This window comes from Pinus tabuliformis, chromosome Q (genome assembly GCF_031772625.1).
Source record: "Pinus tabuliformis cultivar Carrire ecotype Pingquan chromosome Q, CPIR1, whole genome shotgun sequence".
NCBI lineage: Eukaryota > Viridiplantae > Streptophyta > Pinopsida > Pinales > Pinaceae > Pinus > Pinus tabuliformis.
In genome coordinates, this window is record NC_142296.1 from 1,019,968,413 (window position 1) to 1,019,991,859 (window position 23,447).

At 39.2% G+C, this 23,447-nt stretch overlaps 1 protein-coding gene across 1 annotated transcript in view; it reads left to right on the forward strand.

Annotated features, from left to right (window-relative positions):
- LOC149222962 (vesicle-associated protein 1-2-like) overlaps window positions 1-23,447 on the forward strand; it is a 302,296-nt gene that overhangs the window by 76,156 nt on the left and 202,693 nt on the right. Inside the window, exons 3-4 of the mRNA XM_089385681.1 lie at window positions 8,567-8,648; window positions 8,761-8,876. Coding sequence (XP_089241807.1) covers window positions 8,567-8,648; window positions 8,761-8,876 — 198 coding nt within the window. The remainder of the gene's footprint in view (window positions 1-8,566; window positions 8,649-8,760; window positions 8,877-23,447) is intronic.

Consider the following 23,447-nt stretch of genomic DNA (forward strand, 5'->3'; position numbering starts at 1 on the left):
GATTGCTCCCGCTGCCTTACAATTAGCAACATTATCAATGATGACTTGGATGACATTGTATGGCCCAATATGTTCAATTGTTTCAAGTAATGGTTCTGCAATGTTGATGTTTGTCTTGAACTTGTCTGAATAATCATATGTTGAAAGAAAGATGGCACCACTAACAGACACAGCAAGAACACTTATCAATGGCTTGCCTTCTACATTTGTCCATCCATCAGATACAATGGACACCCCATGCTTTGTCCAAGAATTTGTCATTCTACTCAAAGAATGTGATATTTTTGCTTTTTCATGATCAAGTCCAACGGTTCTAGCCTTGTCACACCCAGGGCTCTTGTATCCTTTAGGGGCGTCATTTATTGCGGAAACCATTTCATGCCAATAAGGTGAGCGAAGAACATTGAATGGTATCCCACATGCATAGAGACACCGGTAAACTTTTGAATCAACCTCATTAAGGAAATTTGATATGGTTCTACGCCTTAAAGAGATGTTTGGTGACCCTGTGCCTCCATATCCACTGCCATGGAGGATGCTGAAGGAGTTTTTTGTGAATGTGATTGTGAGCTTGGTTCAAATAAATCCTTTGATTTTTTAGATTTATATTGGGTTTTCTCCTATTCCCTTATGTATTTGGCTCTCTCTATTGCTGACACACCTGCACAAGTTTTGATTCCTATTTGTTTATCTCCATCCAATGGCCTTTTCCCGTAGAGGTGCTTTCTGACACGGGTGTATGAACATGTGTAATTATTGTTGCAATGGGGGCAGTGAAATTTAGTGGTTTCACCCCCTTTCCTTGCTTTAGGCTTAGTAACATATTTCCACACTGGGGTTTGGTCTTGTTTAGTTTTTTGAGTTGAATCATGTTCACTCTCCTCCATCTCCTCCTCACCAAGGTACTCCTCTCCTGGGTTTTCATTAAATCCACTATAACCCACTTCTTCGCCCCCTACTTCATGTTCAACCCGTCTTTTTCTACTCTCCAACACCATAATAACCTAAAAAAGAACCAAGAAGAAGAAAATGCCAAGCAATATAACCATTATGTTTAATATTTGAAGTTTTGAATCTACAAAAAAAAATGGAATGGGAAATAAAGAATCTTATTTATTTAGCAATGAACATAATTTTTTATTTTTGCTAGATTAGAGTGTAGATCCTACCTCTTTGGCCTCCAATCCCAAGCTCCAATCTCCCCTTGCAAGCTCTTCAAACTCCTGCAGGCTCCTCTCTCACCAAGCTCCTCTCCTTGCTTCAAAACTCTCTCCAAACTCTTTTGCTCTCTCTCCAAATTCTCTTGCTCTTTCAATGGGATGAAGTGAATAATGGGAGGGGAGAGGGTCTATTTATTTCGCCCCCTTCCCTTCCCTCTCTCCCTTTTTCCCTTCCTTTCCCTTTCTCCTAAGCTGTTGTCGCCTCTCTCTTGGCCGCGCGTGCGTCGCTTTCCGCTGGTCGAGAGCGACTATTCCAACTGGGGAGCGGTCCTCTCTCTTGGCCGCGCGGGCATTGCGTTTCGCTGGTTGAGAGTGACGCTCCCGATCTCGATCTCAAAAAAACCAGGGAGCATTTTTTTTTTGGTTCGGAGCGCGCATTGCTTCCTGATTGCTCCTCGGTTGGAAAAGTCGCTCCTAGAGCGGTGGGAGCGACGCTCCTGACCTCGATCCCGAAAAAACTAGGGAGCGGTTTTTTTGGTCGGGAGTGTGCTCTCGAAATCGATCCCTATTCGGGAGTGATTTTGGGAGCGCGTACCCGACCTGCTCTCGAGTCGCTCCTGTCCAAAGCATGGATTAGGAGCGGGATTGGGGAGTGTGGGCGCTCGCCTGTAACCCTGGGACATGCCTTCTAGATGAGCATGATCTCAAGATGTATGTCGATAGTGTGGCAGTTGTACCCGCTGAAGCAGATCCGCTCAAGAAATACAAGGTTGAGATGGCAAAGACCAAGTAGTTGATCCACGACGGAGTGAGGGATCATGTTGTATGTCACATTGTTGGCAAAGGGACGACCAAAGAGATGTAGGATGCCTTGGCTATGTTATATCAAGGATCTTCCGAGCAGTGGAAGATGTACTTGGAGGAGAAGGTGAGATCAGCGAGGATGCAAAAATGGGAACACATTGATTCGTTCCTATCAAAGCTTCAGGAAGTTCGAGATCAGTTGGCAGCTGTAGGATCATCACCTCAACCTATAGATATGGTGAGGTTAGTCTTGAATTCAGTCTCAGAAGAATGACAAGTATTTGTCCAGAGTATTCTGGGCAAAGAGAAATTGCCAGATTGGGAAGGAATGTGGGCCGCTTCAATAAGAAGAGATGAGGCGAGACTTAGTCAAGTGCAAACTTGATGGAAGCACCAATAGTGGGACGAAGCCCAAGGAGGAGGATAATGCAACCCTTGCATCAAAGGGGCAACAAGAGCAACGAAAGAAGAAGAAGCACGTTTCTAAGATCAAATGTTTCCGGTGTGGTGAATTTGGTCACTACGCTACGCAATGTCCTATCAAGAAGAAGGGCAAGGACGAGAAACATGATCCGCAAGCTGCAAGTGCAAAGATCGAGGAGGAGGAATTTGCGATGATTGCCCAGATACCTCCAGGGGAGAGGTGGGGTGATCTAGTACTGTAGTTCGATAGAACTATAGATGGGAAGGATCCTCGAGGAGTCCACCTCTTGGATCAAGACCTTGCTACGGGAGCCCATAGTCAGCAGTAGCAGGATGGACGAGTGTCGGGTGGTGCAGTCAAATGCCATAATGACAGATGGAGTGGCTAGTACTAGTCAGACACTGAGCAGCGCATAGCTAGTGTTGGCAGCGGTGCAGTTGTCACAGAGCAGAGTCAGTGACTTGGAAAGTATTCTCTAATCCCTGTCATGTGGCATGATGCTCCACTATCAATATACCGGAAACCTGTGGATGTAGAGCTAGAAAGGCAAGCTATGAGAGGAAACTCATCCTCTAGTCTTGAAGATAGCCCACCAATATTCGCTAAAGCTATTGTCTGTTGCTTCCCTTTCTCCTTGTCGCCCTTCTTCCTGCTTGAAGATTGATTGACATAGCGACCAATTAGACTATAACCAAAGCACTTGACTTAACTCTTGTCCTTTTTCTTCTCTCCTCCCTTGGACCCTTGGCTAGATCCTTTCTTGGCCTTTCCCTTTCCTGCTAGGGCCACGTTCTCGTCATCCTTGCGCTTCTGAGTTTTGCTGCTACTGTTACCACTGGCAAAACTTAGACTAAGCTTCTCTTGAGTGAAATTACCCCACAAACTATCCCAACTCGATAGTGTATCTCGTCCATTGATCACGTGAACGAACACATCCCACTGCTTTGATAACCCATTTAATGTTGTTCTCATGATCATCAATTATCTGATCTTTGACAACTGCCAACTCGTCCTTGACAAGTCGAACTCCAGTGAGGTAACTAGCAACATTTTCGCCCTTATTCATCCTGGTATTTCTTAGCTTCTCACTGAGAATCAACTTCCTATTCATGGTTACATCCTGGAACAACTTTAGAATGACATGCCACATCTTTTTTGTTGTATCCAAATCTGTGATATGTGGTACAATATGATTCTTAACCCCATCAAGGATTATTCTCCTCGCCTTGGCATCCTCCTCCTTGTCCGCTATGAACTGTGTTGGATCTATTCGTACATCTACAACACTGGTTGCATATTCTTTGAGACCATTCTCTTCTAGTAGTAAAGAAATTCTGGCATTTCAGACACCAAAGTTTGAAGCTCCATCAAATCTGTTCTGATGTCTCAATCTAGTTGAAGCCATTTTTGAAAACCCTCGGAAAATAGACAAAACCCAAATAAATTTGGAGAAGTTTGAACTAGGTTTTATAAGCCCTTGTTTTCTCTTCCTATGTTCTGTGCTGAGCCTCTTTTGCACTTCACTGAGTTGCTTTGATACCATGAAAAATTCTATTGCAGTTACTGGTTATTATTCTTCTATCTTTACAGATTATTTGTCTTCTGGAAATTAATTCGTGACAAATACTGAATAAAAACACAACTGCAATGTCACCAAAAATTAATCACAGGAAACAACAAAGCTTGCTGAGATATGTTTGCATACACATTTTTCAGTTTCCAAGGATGTTATTATGAGAAAATATCTGGGGTCGCAATGGGATCTCCATTATCACCATTTGTTGTGAACTTATACATGGAATACTTTGAGAAGAAATCCCTTGAATCTTACCCTTTAAAGCTAGCTTGGTGGAAGAGATTCGTTGATGACACCAATGTAAAATGGACTCATGGTAAGGAAGAACTTGATAAGTTTTTCAATCACCTTAATTCTATCTCTTCTGAAATAAAGTTTACCATGGAACTAGAGGAGAACAAAAGCATACCATTCCTAGATGTTCTTATTACTAGGAAGGAGGATGGTACATTAGGACATCAAGTCTTCAGGAAGAAAACTCACACGGAAAGTTATCTCCATGCTGAATCATATCATCATCCTTCTCAAAAGTTTGGGGTCCTTAATATTCTTGCTGTTAGAGCCCTTAGAATATGACTCTGAGCACTTGGATGAAGAGAAAAAGAACTTAACTTATGTATTTAAAAGTATAGGTTGTAAGGAAAAGGACATTAAGAAGGCTATTAGAAGAGCCGAAGGAAAGCTTAAACCCCAAGGCCCTTAAGCACGGTGTGTAAGGTATACCTCCCTTACATTAAGGGAGTTACTAATAAGATTGCAAAGATTTTGGGCAAGAAAGACATGTTCACTCAATTCACAACAACAAGAACAATCAAGCAAAGAATGAGGTCTGTTATGGATAGTATTGATCAACAACAACCTAAGGGAGTTTACAAATTGATAGTTCTTGTGGTAGAAGTTATATTGGAGAAACAAGACGTTCACACTCATTGCAAAGAAGACTAAAGGAGCACAAAGATGACATTAAAAATGAAAGATCACGCGCTTCAACCCTTGTTGAACACTCCTTGAAAACTTTGTATCATGTGTGCTTAGAAAATGCTAGAATTATCGTTAGAGAAGAACACTATCAAAAGAGGAAAATTAGGGAAGCTCTTGAGATTATGAAACATCCATATAATCTCAACAGGGATGGTTGCATTGAGATCAGCAGAAACTGGTTTCAGACTGTCTAGTTCTGCCGATACTTCTCAGGTATAACATCTCAGGTATGAATATCTATCCTTAACTTCAATTCTTAAATTAATAAATAGATCACAATGATATAGATATTAACACATAATAACATTAATAACATATAAAGAAAGCATTAATTTCTAATTACACTATTAATTTTTTCAACAATTAATTTTCAATAATTTAACTCAAAGTTAATTAATACTCATTAAATTTGTTTTAAAATAAAAATCATTAACAATGCCTAATTTTAATATATTAATCTTTGGTCGTATCATTTCTTTAATTAACAGTCATTTTTAGTTGTTTGTAGCACATATATATATATATATATATATATATATATATAGTTAATTTATTATTTCATTAGACTATTAATTAATTAATTCATTATTCTTAGGATTCAACAAATATTATTTCATACACAATAATATTACTTTAGTTTTTTATATAACTTTTTTTAGCCGACCATTTATGTTTTTGATTTTTTTATCTTTATTATTTATTTATTCCTCCTCCGCATTGGCTCGTCTTTCCTCATACATTGTCCTGATGATGGATCCTCTTTGGGATTAGAAACGTCGACAAATGTTACATAACACTGTGGAAAATCCAAACTCTCTCTCTACAAAAGAAGGCCATTGAAGTTTGAAATCTAAACTAAGAAAATAACACACATAAAATTGGACATTGATATTTTTGGACAAAATAGTCCCTGGAAAAACCCCAAAGGGAAAACCAGTTTTGCAGATGAGGGTTTATTTTATTTCTTCAACAAATTGAAAATTACATAAAATGCTTGCCTCTCATTGGAAAGCTCCGACAAATTTATTTCTTCACTTCTGCAAGGTGATTCGACCTCTTGGAAACCACTCAGCCCCTCTAAATCAATTCGGCCTATCTTTGTAATGCTGAATCGATCCAACTGGTGCATTTCTGACAAATAATTCGGCCTTTGTGGAAACTTGCACCCACTCGGAAAATAACTTTGCTTCCATTGGATTTTTGACCTTCACCGGCAAATTCTACTTCTCGTGTGCAAATCGAACCTTCTAGCAAATTCGAACTTGCTCCGACAACTCGACCTCCTTGAAACAATTCACATTGGTTGGAGAAACTCGGCCTCTACAGATAAATTGATCTCCCTCCATCAGCGAGAATCTGGAAATCACTGTGAAGAATCCCTCTCCGGCAAAATGATTTCAACAACTATTGATCCCTACTGCTAGTGTCTCCCACGCTATCACTGCACCCTTGCTGTCATTGCAATTCTGCGTGTTCGAATTGATCTGCAAAAGTCCCATCTCTCGTTGACGAATCAACGACCACGATTTAACTCCAATTGATGGCTAAGATCATATCGACTTTTAAAAATCACTTTTCTAGAAGTTTGTAGAGCAAAATCGATAATTAATCCTGATTAATTAACACATTCACTTAAGTTAGACCTAGGTAAATAATTAAAACTGGTTAATTAAATCTAATTAAGACATTTCACTTAAAAACTTTTAATGGGTATTGGAGATAATTAATCCACCTATGTTCCTATCCTCATAGACACCATGTGAAACTAGAACACCTCTACAAGCTACAAAAACTAAAATTTTCATCTTCTCGCTTAGGCTGCTTTTATTATTTTCCATAAGACAATTCCCTAATCTCCGAAGTAAGTGAGGGCTAGGATTAAATCCCAGTTTTCTTTGACCAACGGTGGACATTAGATCTAAGTCACCTAAATAATTAATTATTTATTGTTAGAAAAGCATTAGCCCAAAGTATACATTGATCAAACAATTAATCAATGTAATTTTCCCATGTTAAAACTTAGGAAGGAGAGCATATTAGTTGCGCTTATTGAACAACCACCTAATTAGGACTTCTTTTCCTGCATGCAAGAGACCAACCTATGCAGAAGACCTTCCCAATCTACAAAAATCAACAGTTATGACCCTCTGAAACTTAAATATCTACTTCAGTACAAAGTTAAGGCTCTGACTGTGAGGGATTTTGTGAAACAATCACAGAAAATTACAAAAATATTAAAAGAAAACCTGGTTAATATCCGGAATTAAATGGAACAGTAGGCAGATCATCATTGATCAGAACATGGGTTTGAGGAAGGCAGCTGGGTATTTGTGTCTCCAGTCGTACTAAAAGTTTTCCTTTAGGCAAAGGGAAAATAATAAATTAGCCCAAGGTTTAATGGGCCCTACCAAGTCAAAGAGATCTGTAAGGTTACCCATGCTTTTGATTTCCTGTAGGAAAGACAAGTTCATAACTTTTTCCAATTTTCCTGTGTAAAGTAAAAATATCAACCTGAACTAGGTCTCTTTGATCATGTTTGATTGCAGAATAAAGTTGAAGAAATTGCCAACAGAGGATTTGTCTTGGGAAGATGAATTGTCCCGGTAGAAGCACCCTTCTCTACTGATGTTTTGAGGGAAAAACATTGAAAAGGGAGGACTTGTAATATACCTAGGATATTATCAATAATACAAACATAAGTATATAATGACATCATAGTAACATAAACATAGCATATATATGTATGTATGCATATTTTAATAATTTTATTACTTTAACAAAAAAACCTTGTGGGATCCCCCTCCCCCTCTTCCCTGGAATATCAGGATGGCCAGTGGTTTAACCCAGCCGCAATAGCCACTGGTAACTCAGCAGGACTTGAACCTCAGCCATATTAGAATCTAGAGCTAGAGACCTCACAGTGATCTCTGCCTTGGAATGGTTTGTTCAAACAGATTGAGCTAACACATTGTGCTATAAACATAACTTTATATACACACTTATAACATAATAAATAAATAAATATTGATAAGCCATATCACTTCTAATAAATCCACTACCCTTTTCCGAAAGTCACATTTTATCAACATGGCCTAACCCTTTGACTTTTTTGTGTATAAATACTATGCGTGTATTTGGATATAATTTATCTATTATTTATTACATATATTTTCGCACACATCTTTTATATTTTTTGTGTGCTTTCTGTTTCTGAGTTCCTGACATATTTATGCAGTTTGATGCTCTTATGCTCTGTTCCACAGACCAGGATTGTTTTTTCCCCTTTTTCTTTGTAAACTTGTTTATTCGTTTATATTTGTTATCTTTTATTTTTGAGCAATTTCAATGGCTGCAACTAAGTATCTAGTATGCTGCATATTGTGAAGTGACAGGATGAAGTAATTTTTGTCCAAAGACATGAAAAATCTTCAAAACACCCGAAGAATAAATATGTTTCCTTTTGCGAAAACATTTACAAATTTGGATACACATATGTCATGGCATTTATTGTTAAACTGTTGAAAGAATATTGGATATAGTTCTTGCTTGGGAACGAATATATTCACCTGTCATATTCTTTTTGGATAATGATTTAATCTGTTTGTGTCATTCTTACAACAGGTCAAGACAACATCTCCCAAAAAGTATTGTGTGCGTCCTAACACTGGAGTTGTTTTGCCCCAGAGTAGTATTGATGTCATTGGTAATGCTTTTTAGTACTATATATTTATTTTTAAGAAAAATCCGTTGCTTTTGAGTAGTTACTATTTATATCTGCTCTTGATTCCCACTAATATGACTTTGGGTTTTCTTAGTGACCATGCAAGCTCAGCGAGAGGCTCCACCAGACTTACAGTGCAAAGACAAGTTTCTAATTCAAAGTGTTAAAGCACCATATGGTTTTTCATCAAAGGATATTACTCCAGAATTGGTAACTTTAAGAGTGTACTTTCATGTATACATGCATTCTTAGTTTAGGAAAGTATTTATAAGCAGTATTTGTGAAATGATGATGTACCATACACTAGAAGCATAGTCATAATCTTAAATATAATTGCCTGTAATAATACTAGTTAGCGGGTGAATAGGGATAAGGGATAACCCATATTATTTAGTGAAGAGGGATAGGGATATTTGAAATATACCTCTCTTTATTCTAATAAATCATCTCATATCTTATAAATCCTCTATGATTAATTTTCTCTTTATGTATTGAAGATGATCCACCACGTAATTCAGTTGAATAACCAGAAGGATAATTTTGATTGATATCAAAACCATTATTCATAGCTTTCCACTTTGTTCTCTGTCCTCATTTTTATTCGTGTAAAAGTGAGAACAAGAATTGGGAACACACAGCTGGAGTTGAATTGATAGCTCTTGATTATAACTCTTTAAAGTCTTCCCACTATGACTCTTAGGTCTTAAGTTTCAACTTCATCATGTCCAGCTTTTAGAAAACACTATTCAAATCTAAGGGTGTGCTTGAGGGTAAGGACCCAGGTGCGAATTATGCCCAGGTTCTTGTTGAAATAGAACATCAAATTGAGGGTATAACTATAATCTACTATGTTGTGATCTAAAAAGCATTAACTTACCAAGATTTCAATGAGCAAGTCAACAATTGCTTGTCATGTTGTTAAAAGTGTTGAAAATATTGAGAAGTGGGGTGAATCAGTATTTCCTTTCAATTGTTATCTTATGCGAGTTAAATTTGACCAAAACACAAGATGTAAAATAAGAAAAAATAATTTTATTAACAAAAACAGTGAGGACTCCAATTTTCTACAACAATTCAGGCTCCAACCAGTACAGAAAAGTTCTAACTTTTTCAAGGCTCCAACCTTAAATGTAGATTCCAATCCTCAAATATCAATCTAGGCTCCAACCTGGTCTCAAAAAGGCTTCAACATCTTATGAGGACTCCAAACTCAAGCTTGTACACTGATTCAACCCACAGACAATTCTGACTTGATGGAAGGATTCTTTCCCACAAGGACTCGGGCTTCTCCACAGAGGTATTTACCATAGATTTCATTCTTCTTCACAGACTATTTTTGGTCCTCCTCTGCAGAAGATATACCACAGACCTTCGCTCCTCTAGCACAGAGATATATTCATAATATTTCACTCCTCTAGCACAGAGATATAGTCACAGGAACTCACTCGTCTAGCACAGAGATATCTAACAGTCTTTTGCTCCTCTTCAACAGAGATAAGATACAAAATTTCACTCTTCTTCAGCAGACATAAGACACAGAATTTCACTCTTCTTCAACAGAGATAAGCCACAGAATTTCTCTCTTCTTCAATCAGAGATAAGCCACAGAAACTTCACTCCACTTGTCTTCTCTTTCTTTGCTTGACCAAGTTCTTTGCTTCTTCAACTAGTTCTCCACCAATAATCCTCTGTTACAGGTCGAAACTTCTTGCTATCTCCGTGATTTTTCCATCACGAATTTCCTTGCTTCTGCTGCAATTTCACATCACCAAATTGCTTCCTCAGATTTCTTCTTTGAGACCTCAGTCTATTCTTATCTTAGATGATCCACAAATTTCTCTGCTCCTTCAAATCACCGAATTCTCTGCGTTTGTTCCTTGGTCAAGTTCATGTTTCAAATGAGGTTGAATGAATTTTTATTTATATTGGTTCAATCCATATTGAACAGACATGATTTTTGGAGGGAGAGCTGACCAGATATGCATTGCACTTGATATCATAAGTCAAAATTGTGACTTGATGAGAATGAGATTAACTCAAACACATTACAGAAAAACACATAAATCACACATATAAAAACCAGAGACACAATATTGACGGAAAAAGGCTGAAGCCTCATGTATTCTCTCTCTCATTCTTACATCAAAATAATTGAAATAGTGTTACAAATAAATAGATGAGAGATATTGGTCTCAAGATAGTGCGTGCTATCTTGGACATCTTTGGTTGAGATAATTTCTCCTTTGGTTGAGATAATTTCTCACTAGACACACCAATATAGGAGTTACCTAAACTAACTCCTATCTTAGAGGAACAACCCAAGAGTTAGGCACAAATTCCTAACTTGGAATATTTAATTAATCAATTTATGTTTGGATTTATTATTGTTTTATGAGAGAGTCTAACAGGAGGTACTCCATTACGGTCCTGAATTTCATCTGCCTTGGTTGGTGTTTCAACTGGTAAGCTTGTGAGAGAATTTTACAGTGCATAGACGTTATTTTCAATTCAATCCAAGGAGCAAAACTGTTTGCTACAAATCTATGCGCCAACACAATGCCAAAAAAGACCGAGGATTTATTTGAATAATGGTCAAAGGTCGGCTGTTCACACTCTCAGTGGATATTTCATTAGCTTGTGACTATGCCCTATTCGATGTTTAGATCTACGTCTCGGGACTTCAGTAAGGATTGATTTAAGACGAGCTCAAAGGCAGAAACATGTAAATGTTATTGTTGTCAATTTTTTTTGATTATTTGATTGCAATGGTGTTAGAAATTAATTAACAGAGCAATGAAATACACAAAATATTGCGGAAACACAAATACAGAAAACAAGAGAGACAAATATACGTGATTCACCCAATTTGGGCTATGTCCACATAGAAACAACCTGTCTTTCCTTTTATATTATCTAGCAAAATGAAGAGATACAACCTACAACAGATGCGCTGTAATTTCCTCTTCGTTCTTACACAACCTCTTCTCTCTCTCTCGCTCAGAATCATCATACACAACCGCAATACAATTCCCTCATATAAATTGAGGGTTGCCTTCTAGGGCAAAAAACCCTAAATTAAAATAACTTCTACTGTCAGATCATCCGGCTAATGAATGACTCGGATTGACTATGGAATTACAATATTTTACAACTCAAATTTTCATTTATTTTTAGCGCCCCCGAACCCCCTCCAGGGGGGGTGCTCATAAAAGTTGTCGTCATCCCCCATGAACCTCCTTGACGACGATTAAATGCGCGGCAATGGGAACAAGGATCCAATGCGACTGAAATAAAAATCTCTGAACAATCAAGAAGATAATTAGGCTCCACACCCAACAAATGGCTATGGAGATAAAGGAGATGGGCAATACACAAGCTCCAACATCACAATCTTAATTTTTATTATTGGAATGGGCATCACAAACTATATGGATCTATGCTGGGTGGTTATCAAATTTGTGCATACATCACACTTACAATCAGATCTACTCTACAGAGTTTGCATATCGATATTGACCATACTAGTGTTGCGGGGGAGCGCTCCCCCCCCCTCTCTCCCGCTCCCAATCCGCGCTCCGGGCGGGAGCGGGTCGGGAGCGCGCTCCCGATAAAAAATTTGCGCTCCCTGCCAATTTAGGGAGCGACATCGGGAGCGTTCGCTCCCGAGCGAATTTTAACGCTCGGGAGCGATCGATCGCTCCTGAACGTTAAAAAATCGCTCCGGGAGTGAATCGCCTGACGCGGGAGCGATCCGGGCGGAAAAAAAGCCGCGGACGCGAAATTTTTTTCCAATTTAAAAAAAAATTGTTTTAAAAGCCCAATGGGGCAAACAAAGAGTTCATTATCACTTGTATGAGAGCCAGAGCAAGGAGAGCAAGAGCAAAGGAGCGAGGAGAAGCGAGGAGCAAGTGCCGAGGAGCGAGGAGCAAGCCTGCAGAGAGGTAAGTAACTTAGTAATTTAGTTAGTTTAATTTAGTTAGGTAGTAATTTAGGTAGTTTAATTTAGTTTATTAACTATATTTAGTAAAAAAATTATGAATCTAAATTAAATTAATAGATTAAAATTATTAAATTAATTAATCTAAATAAATTAAATTAATTTGCAGATTCAAAACCCTACAAATATCAAACATCATGGACCTGGCTATATTTCTTGGGATTTTCCTCTTCTTGGTCCCTTTTATGGTTATTATGGTGCTGGAGAGTAGGAAACGAAGGGGCCAAATTGAAGAGGGGGATGAAGAAGTTGGAGAAAGTGGATTTGATGAAAACCCCAGCGAGGAGGAGCTGGAGGAGGGTGGACATGACTCTAATAAAACTAAACAAGACTAAACCCCATTGTGGAAATATGTTAACAGGCCTGAAGCAGGGAAAGGGGGTGGAACCACTAAATTTCATTGCCCCCATTGCAACAATGATTACACAGGTTCATACACCCGTGTCAGAAAACACCTCTGCGGGAAAAGGCCATGGGATGGAGACAAACAAATAGGAATCAAAACTTGTCCAGCGGTGGCAGCAACGGATAGAGCCAAATACATAAGGGAAGAGGAGGAAGCCCAATGCAAATCAAAAAAATCAAGGGGTTTCTTTGAACCAAGCTCACAATCACAAGCACAAAGAACTCCTTCAGCATCCTTCCAAGGCAGTGGATATGGAGGCACAGGGTCATCAGGTTTAAGGCGTAGAACCATATCAGATTTCCTTGATGAGGGGTGTAGGAATGATGTGGATTCTAAGGTTTACAGGTTTCTCTATGCATGTGGGATACCATTCAATGTTCTTCGCTCACCTTATTGGCACGAAATGGTTTCTGCCATAAATGATGCCCCTAAAGGATACAAGAGCCCTGGATATGACAAGGCAAGAACCGTTGGACTTGATCATGAAAAAGTAAAAATATCACATTCTTTGAATAGAATGACAAGTTCTTGGACTGACCATGGGGTGTCCATTGTATCTGATGGATGGACAAATGTAAAAGGCAAGCCATTGATAAGTGTTCTTGCTGTGTCTGTTAGTGGTGCCATCTTTCTAACTGCGCATGATTACTCAGACAAGTTCAGGACCGACATCAACATTGCAGAAGCACTACTTGAAACAATCGACCGTATTGGGCCATACAATGTCATCCAAGTCATCACTGATAATGCTCCTAATTCTAAGGCAGCGAGAGCAATTATTGAGGATAAATACCCTAACATATTTTGGTTTGGATGTTTGGTTCACACATTGAACCTTCTGATGCATGATGTTATCAAGAACAAAAATGCACAATACCAATGGATTGGTGATTTGTACAAGAAAGGCAAACAAATGATAAAATTTATTACAAATCATAGCAATACACATGGCCTTTTCCACAGTCACTTGAGATTGGAGTTGTTGAAGATTGGAAAGACCAGATTTGGTAGCTATTACCTCACCTTTAGGCACCTTTTGAAGGTAAGAGAGTCATTGGCTAGCATGGTATCAAGTCCACATTGGCAGGTATTAAAGGAAAGGGCTACAAATGCAGTTGATAGGGAAGGTTTTGAATTGGTGGAGGAGGCCGCTCTTGATGGTCAGCTTTGGACAAGTGTGAGGCAAGTGTTGGATTTCACCAAGCCCATTTATCACATGATTCGGTTTGCAAATACAGACAAACCAGTGATTGGCGAGTTGTATGAGCAGATGGATACAATGTTGGGGCAAATAAAAGATATTGTTCATAACATAGATCCCGACTTGTACAAAATGATTCACGATTTTGTGTGTGTACGGTGGAATAAACTTAATCTTCCACTACATTGCTTGGCGTATATCCTTATGCCAAAATACTACTCTACATCTTGGTTGGGCCAACCTGCACCAGGGGGTGGGATTATGACCAAACCCCATTTAGATGCAGAGGTAACTAGTGGATATTTGCAAGCATTGGAAAAGTTCATACCTGACAGGGAGGAATGTGCAGCTATGTGCTTTGAAATAGGCAGATACTTCAGTGGCACTGGTTTGTTTGGTACCTTCCGTGCAATGGAAGACAGAGACAGATTTGATGCTCTCACATGGTGGGAAACATATGGCGACCATGGACTTTTGCCAAAATTGGCAAAAAAAGTTCTATCACAGGTTGTGAATACTTCTTCTGCAGAGAGGTGTTGGAGCACCTACAACTTCATACACAATGTGAAAAGAAATAGACTCAATGAAAACCAAGCAGAAAGCTTGGTTTATGTGCACTACAACTTGAGGTTGTTGAGTCATTACTGTGATTGGGCTTATGAGGATCCCACATATAGAATTTGGGACAATCACCTAGAGGATGACAATTTGGAGGATGGTATAGTGCATCTTGAAGAACTGGAAGAGGAACTTATAAGGGATGAAGATGAAGCAGCTGCAGCAGCCATGCCACCTCCACCTCCACCATCCAGTAGCAGTGCTCGAGGTCCGAGTCTTGTTCCTTTGCTGTCGCCACCTCCATCTACACCCTCACGTGGAGGTTCTAGTTCTGGTCGTCGGTCTGTGCGGGAGACTCCTAGAAGACCATCACGACCTGCTTCCACTCCTGGAGATTCTCGTGGCAAGTGCCACATGTAGATTTACAGTTTACTTGTCTTTTCTAGTTTCTATTAGACTTTAGTTTTCATAACTGTTGAGTTTTGAGTCCTTGACTCTTGACTCTTGACTCTTTCATATCATAATGATATTTTTTGGACAATGTAAACAATATATGACTGTGACAACGAAAATTTGAAGTTTGAAGTTGGCAATTATAACTCATTGGTAATGATTGTGAATTATGAATATGATGCTTCTTGAAAGACTAAAGTTGTTTCATTTCATTTCATTATTCATGTTTCATTTTATAACATTTCATTTCATGTTAACAGTTAGAAGTTAGGACTTAGAAATATCTAAGATATTACTTCTTGTAATGGTTAACCGTTAAACTTAGCTTACAAGTACAACTTTGGTGATCAATGATGATAAATTTTATATATTGAATTTTCAATTTTGAAAGCTTGAAGTTGAAACTTTAAGATTGAATTTGATGAATCATGATTCACGAGACTCATTATGTTGCAGTTATAATGGACATGGTTGATGAAAATTATAATTTCTAGAATCTAGATGATTGATGTGATATGTTTTAGTGATCAATCTATGTTTTTTTATGTTTTTTATATCTAATTCATCATTCTACATGTTTTTGTTGACATATATGTATCAAAAATTAAAAAATATAAAATATATATATATATAAAATCGCTCCCGGATTCGCTCCCAAACCGGGAGCTTTTGAAAATGGTCGCTCTGGCTCCCGTTTTCGTTCCCGCTCCACGCTTCCGCTCCCAAGTAACACTGGACCATACCATTAACCTCTCAACAATCTCAAGAAGACTCATGAGACCTGCAACTAATCAGACCTGCAACTAATCAGGGGTTACTTTCAATTCATCAATGGCCCTTGCTTTGACATCAATGACAGTTACAAACCTCTCAACAATTTCCCCCTTTTGCCATTGATGGCAACACACCTATCATAACTTCCCCTGTATTTGTTCTTCTCTTTCTCTCCCCCTTTGACATCAATGGCAAATGGGGTGTTTCCTTTGTCTGCAACTTCTCCATATGACCTATTAGTTTCTCCCCCTATCTTTTCTGTCATTAAAGATTGCTCCCCCTGAGTTTGTGCTTCCTCTTTTGGAGGCTAGGATAAGCAACACTGCTGCCTTCTTGGATGCCTTCATATCCCTGTTCTTTTGTTTAGTTTCTAACTAGCACTTCAGTCTTTCAATGATGTCTTCCATATCCCGAACAATATCCTTTTTGATCTTCCAATCGAGCAAAATCAAAGGCTGCTGAAAACAGGTTAGAATGCTCATAGCATAAAAAATAATGAGAAACATACCCAAAACTTAAGTAATCTAGGAATTTGCGATACTGATTTTAGTTCAAATATCAACTCATAGTTGGGTTCTAAGGATGAAAGGAAGGTCACAAATCTGTTAAATTATTTTCCAGATGGTGACTGCTGTATGGTTTGTGCATGCACACAGATCTGCTAGATGCTATTTGGGCATATACAACATAGTGCTGCTTCTACTTATTTTTGTGGACCTTGCACGTTTCATTAACACTGAAAGCGAACACCATACACTGATATGTCTGTTTCTACTGGTAAGTTGCCCTGTTCATATTGATGACAACTCTTTTCCAAGTCTCCAGGGTTTCTTATGTCTATACTTCCATATTTTCTATGAATCATAAACTTTCTTGAGTACAAAGTCTGATGTCTTTATTTGTCAAGCGTAAGTGCTAAAAGACAATTAGAAATGCAGCAGAGGCCTTTTTTTTTAATGTAAAGAGTACTGGACCTCTTTCTCCCTTGGCCCTTCTAGATGATCTTTACCGTGCTCTTAGCAAGCTCAGAAAATTTTCTGCGCACATTCTTTAAAATTTCCAATTATTTTGAGCACTGATATCAAGACCGGTTCTGAGTAATGTCTATATCTGTGCAATGGTCAAGACCAATTGTAACCCAACATCTTGCGGATCACTTGTCAATGCTCACTATTTTGTATGCTGGTTGACAAGAATAATGTTGTAAGGTCATCTGGACCTGTCAGATTGGGAGGAAAATGGAAATTTTGTCTGCAAATTCATCTTACTTGTTGAGAGAGCATAGTGGAGGAACAAATTCAGCATTCATTTAAAAAAAAAATGTCCAAAAGATTCCTCAGAAGAGCACACATGTCCCTCTCTACAGCATATGAAAAGGAACTTGAAGTGATCATCCTTCAGTGTTCACATTGTTTGGCTCCATTTGCTGCTGGCTACTCTTTTGAAAGAGCCCTCAGCCATCCTAACTTGTTGAAGAAATTGTTTACTTCTTGTTTTAGCATAGATTTCTTTCAAATTTTGGCAGAATCTCAATTTATGAGGAACCTTAGATTCTGCCTTAGGTACATAACCAGACATCAACTTGAACTAGTGTTTGGAGCAAGGTTACTTGGGAGCGGGAGAAGGGAGCGACGTTTTCATATGCTCCTGGTTTGGGAGCGAATCGAGAGCGAATTTTTATATATTTTGATGCATTATATGTCAACAAAAACATGTAGAATGATGAATTAGATATAAAAAAGCATAAAGACATGCATTGAACCATATAACATCAATCATCTAGAAGTTGTAATTCTCATCAACCACGTCCACAAGTTAGTAACTTACAACATATCGAGTCTCATGATTAATCAATCTTAAAGTTTCAAGCTTTCAAAATTCGATATATAACATTTCTCATCATTGATCACTAAAGTTGTAACTTGTAACCATTACCATTACCAAGTAACCAAACAATAACAAAGAATATCTAACACGAAATGAAATGTTTCATCTTTCAACTTTCACGAAGCATCATATTCATAATTCATTACCAATGAGTTATAATTGCCAACTTCAAGCTTCAAACTTAAATTGTCATATATTGTTTACAAAAAAAATCATAATAAATATGAAAAATTCAACGGTTATAAAAAGTACTAGAAACTAGAAAAGACAAGTAAATCTATTATCTATTGCTAATGCTTGGGCCACTTGCTGCCACGAGAAATGTCTAATTTTTGAGAAAGCATTTAGAATGATGAAGTAGTTATAATAAGCATAAAAACATGGATTAAACCATATATCATCGATCATCTAGTAGGTACAATCTTCATCAACCACAGGTCCTCAAGTTACAAGTTTTGATTTATATGGCATGTAAGGGTGCACATAACCAAAATAGCATCAAGTGCAATCCATCTATGAACTGAAAAATACATCAACAAACAGGTTCTAGATGGCCTCTATCATCCAAAAAAATCATACTACAACAACTATGTGAATATCATCAAAATCTTTGCCTATCTTGGGATATATCAACCTCTAAGCATTAACATAAGATAGAAAAACGTAGCATGTCAAGTCAAGATTTTGTTTGAGTGACGGGTACATTTTTAGTAGGGTCATGATAGAGGATTTCGACAGCCAATGTCGCTAACATCAAGGTATATAGAGGGATTGGTGCTCTTGACGAGTTCCATATCCTAGTACATGACAAAATCCAATGGAAACATTGCAATCCCCTCGATCCTGAAATGCTGAAAAACAAACAAGTCTGCTGGATTTTGAGTGAGATCTAAAATTCTACTTTCTCCATAGGAAATCCAATGAGGTCGGAACCACTCTCAAACATCTAGAGTCATTTTATGGTAATGTTAAAAATTTAAGTAGAAGGATGAAAATGAAAGATAGAGGAGAATGTCACTTTTACTTTTAAAGGGCCGTAGGCTTGATCATTAGGCTGCCCCACTCAAAAATTCTTGTTTCTTTGAAAACAATTTGCGTTTGGAACGTGTTTGCATAAAAAAAATTGCAAAAAAAGCTAGGGAGCGAATTTTCTTTAGTGAGCAATTTCTCGAAATTTGCTCCTTGCGAGAGCCGATTCTAGTGTGCTCTCGGGGTCGCTCCCAATCTGCTCCCGAAGGGAGCGTGCTTTGGGAGAGGGTTCGAGATGGGGGGGCTACTCCCTTGCAACCATGGTTTGGAACACTCAAGACAAATTCAATTTTTGGTTCAGCTTGTTTTCTTTTCCATACTTACGTAGATTTTCTAGATAAATTTTGTTCTTTGACTTCCATAGAAGCTCATTTCATGTCACTTCTGCAGTCTCACGCCATATGTCCAAAGTTGTGACATTGATAGCACTCTACATTGAACTTGAATAGTAGAGCAGCTGAACTGTAATAGTCATTGGGGATTCTGTCTTGTCTGCTTGCAATCTTCCTTCTAGGGTTTTGATGATAACTTTTCTAATCATCCTTGCAATATGCTTTAAAATCTCTAGCTTTATGATTGAAATTAGTGCAAGAATAATAATAACCCGAGAAAATCCTTATGTACTTGGATGAGTAGCATTCTCTTGACGATCTTTTGAACTTGTTTTGCCTTGGAAGAGCCTCAAACTTTGGCTGATCCTTACTGTTGCTTGCATTGTATATGAATCCCTTGAAATTGTCTGCATTGCTTCCAAAGTCGTCTTTGTTAATTTTGGGTATGTTCTATGCTAGAGCAATTTTATTTCACTTTTCACAGTTAGCTCAATATCTTTTCCAGATTAGCAATCACATCAGCATTAAAGTAAACTGTAGATAGAACATAAATATAAATCGCAGAAGACATGCCAAGACAAGAGGACACAAGATGTGGTGCTAGCTAGGGACAAACCCCAATGTGGGGAAACCCTTGATCAATTCTTCTTATATGTTCTTCAGTAGTTCAACAGAGAGAGAGAGGGAGAGAGAGTACATTTACAACAAAAGTCAACACTTAGACTTTCTAGCTAAGAGAAGAGATCATCTCTACATGAGATCAGTTGAAGGCACGCTGCTTCAACTGATTCTCTAAGGTGACTCCTTCACCTATCATAGTGCTACATCTCGTCCACATGCTGCACCTCACCGTGCTGCACCATGTTGCACTCAATTGCTGGACCTCATGCTACCACTGCTGTCCCATGTACCATACTGCTGTCCCACTGTTAGTGACATTGTCATTCCATGCTTGCCATACTGTTGTCCCGTTTGCTTTCTCCATCAAGCTTCATTGTTGTCCCAAGGCTGCACTATACAACACCATATGTCTTCATCATGTTGCCACCTATCACATCATTATGCTATTGTACGTACTGTGCACAGATTTTCCCCAAGCTTATCCACGTTGTCTCTTGTTCTGAGGTGATAAGGCCTGCTGCCTATCCCAGTATAGCTGTCATCTACAACTGTCTCAAACTATCTTGATTGTAGTCCAAACTATCTTGATTTTGGGCTTGATCACAACAACCATACCCACAGCTCCTTGATCCTTGAGATAGCCCTGTTCAGGACCTGTTGCCTATCCCAGTATAGCTGTCATCTACAACTGTCTCAAACTATCTTGATTTTGGGCTTGGTCACAACAGCCATACCCACAGCTCCTTGATCCTTGAGATAGCCCTGTTTAGGACCTGTTTGCACCATCAAACAACCCTCATACTAATCCGCTTTTCAACAACAACTTGGCCTCTGATCTAAGCTCTCTCAATGCTGTCCTGAAGTGACATTACCTTGCTGCCTCTTCTTGCTGCGACAAGGGCATCCAATCATCATCTTTGGGCTGCGTTTGGCTATGTATAGACTTTGGCTAAGTCTCCTTGTTGTTGCGTCTAAGGGATGTCCTAAACCCTTCCAAAACACTGTAGTTTGACTGCGTTTAGGTCTTACCTTGTTGCGGATAGATGATCCTCTAAACAACTCCCTTCTTTCTGCGACTAAGTAGCCTCTGGTGACTGTTGTCAAGGCATTCTTTTAGACGAGTTAGGGTAGTCTAGGGCAGCATATAGGAGCAGGTTAGGGCAGCATATAGGAGTAGGGATCTCCTCTCTTGGACTTCGGCTTAAATCACCCTCTTTAGGACTGCGGCTAGGGCAGTATTGAACCTCTTCATGATTGCGGCTAAGGTTCTTTTGAACAACGTATAGGTCTCTTTCCTTAGGGCTGCGTATAGTTGCCTTTTAGGACAGCGGATAGGGTCTCTTCTTAGACCCTCCATGGCTGCGTATTACTGATTCTTCATAGGGCAGCGTTAGGGCTTCCTCATTAGGGAAACGTAGAGCCTAGGGCACTACCTCCAGCGTTAGGGCTTCCTTCACTGTGCTAGATCTCCCTTTCTTCCTGCGTTTAGGGCTTCTTCATTAGGGCAACGTAGAGCCTAGGGCACTACCTCTAGATTAGGGCAGCGTTATCCCTTAGGATCTTTTCTCCTACTAAAACCCAAAGACAAGTAGAGAGGAAGAGATCCCAAGTGTGTGTCCAAATGACTTTCAAGGCACCTCTATTTATAATAAAACATTGAGCACATGTGGGGTTTATTTGGTTGCTGGCTGACCTTGACGAACTGTCCCATAACACAAATAAATTCATATCTTCATGAATACTTATCGGAACCGGATGATCTTTAGATCAATCCTACCCCTCTTTATGAGAGGGATCTAAGAAAAATATCAGCTACCATTAATAAGATGACCCACATGGAGTTTGGCCATAGTTTCGAATTTTTACACTTCCTCTCAACTAGGGAGAACTCCATCTGCTGATCCATATGTCCGACTGTACTATCTCTGCCATCAGTGCCTTGCACAGCTCTGCTCTACTCAGTTCTGCTCTGCTGAACCATGAAGAAGAAGAATTGATTGAGAATGTCTCATACCATTCTCTACTGACCCGAAGTCAGTTTTATTGATCCCAGATCAATATCACAAGAGAGTGTCTCAAACCACTCATATCGATCCCAGATCAGTTGAAGGTCATCCTAGCATAGGGATTATGGTAGATACAACGATGCGTCCATCGATAGTAGTACTATGGTCCCTAACCCCATTTCCCTGCTCATTGATCAGATGAGAGGTACTTCCCATGAGCCCCAGACTGCATGGGTAGGATGCCTCAACAAGAGAACCAATCATCCTGTCCCACAGGAGAACTAATCATCCTGGCTCACAGGAGAACGAATCATCCTGTCCCAAAGTCGCCTTGGGGTATCACAGGGAAGGCTGAGCTATTCACCCTGTATATAGCGCACCATTAGGGGAGGGTGAGTCGCCCTATGGTCATGTGTTGCTCCAGTAAGTACACCAATCCCCCTAGAGCTCCTAGAGCTCAATGCATGCAACATGCAAGACCCTTATACGAAGGTCTCTCAATGACTCAAAGTCATTCGGGAAAGTCACAGATTTGACCTTTTCCCGAGGCTTTGACAAAATCACTGCGACCTATACATCAATCTCAATGTGATGGAGCCTCCTTGCTCATTGACTTACCATATCCTAGATAAGGTAGTATCTGATGTCTACTTGCTGGAGCAATCATCGAATACGGGATTCCTCAACAATCGAATCCCCCCCTGGTTGTCACAAAGAATCACAGTGGTATTCATCATGTGTACAAACAGCTCATTGAAGAGCTTCTGCAACTAGGCAGCTTCACATGAGATCATACTCGTACCTATGTATTCGGTCTCGGCAGTGCTTATAGCAATCGACTTCTGCTTCCTGCTCATCCATGATATCGAAGCAGAATCCAACACTGAGAAGTGCTCTAGTGATCCTCCACACTACCTGCCCAGTCAGCATTTGAATAATCATGCAACTTCATATTTTCGGCAGTGTATCTCAATCCATGAGAGATTGTGCCTCGAAGATATCTCAGAAGATTCTTGGAACCAATCTAGTGAGGCTCAATCAAATATGAGCTCACCATGCAAACTGCAAAACATATATCCGATGGAAGTTCACCAAGAACATCAATGCAAATGAGTTTATGAAACTCAGAGGCATTTCCCAAATCTGGTCTAGCATCACCACCATATAACTTCTGAATGTTAAGATCCTCGAGGTAGTCACGGGCTTGTAGTTTACCGTTCCATATCTGGAATCCAACTCCCTCTTACTTCTGCAAATGAGAGGGTCTATACCTGTCAGAAATAGGTCGTCCTCGGAAGGTGTCGGTATGGGAGGTCTATCATCCACAACCTTCAAGCAATAGTTTGGATTGGCTTCACTCCTAGTGAATCTTAGCTTTATCAGATAGCTATCAATCTTGTCATACTAAGCCTGGGGTGTTTTGCTTCAAGCCATAGAGGGCTTTCTACCACCTGCACACATGAGATTCCCGATCATGAATCTCAAACCCCTTGGGTTGTTGACCTGCTACATCAAGG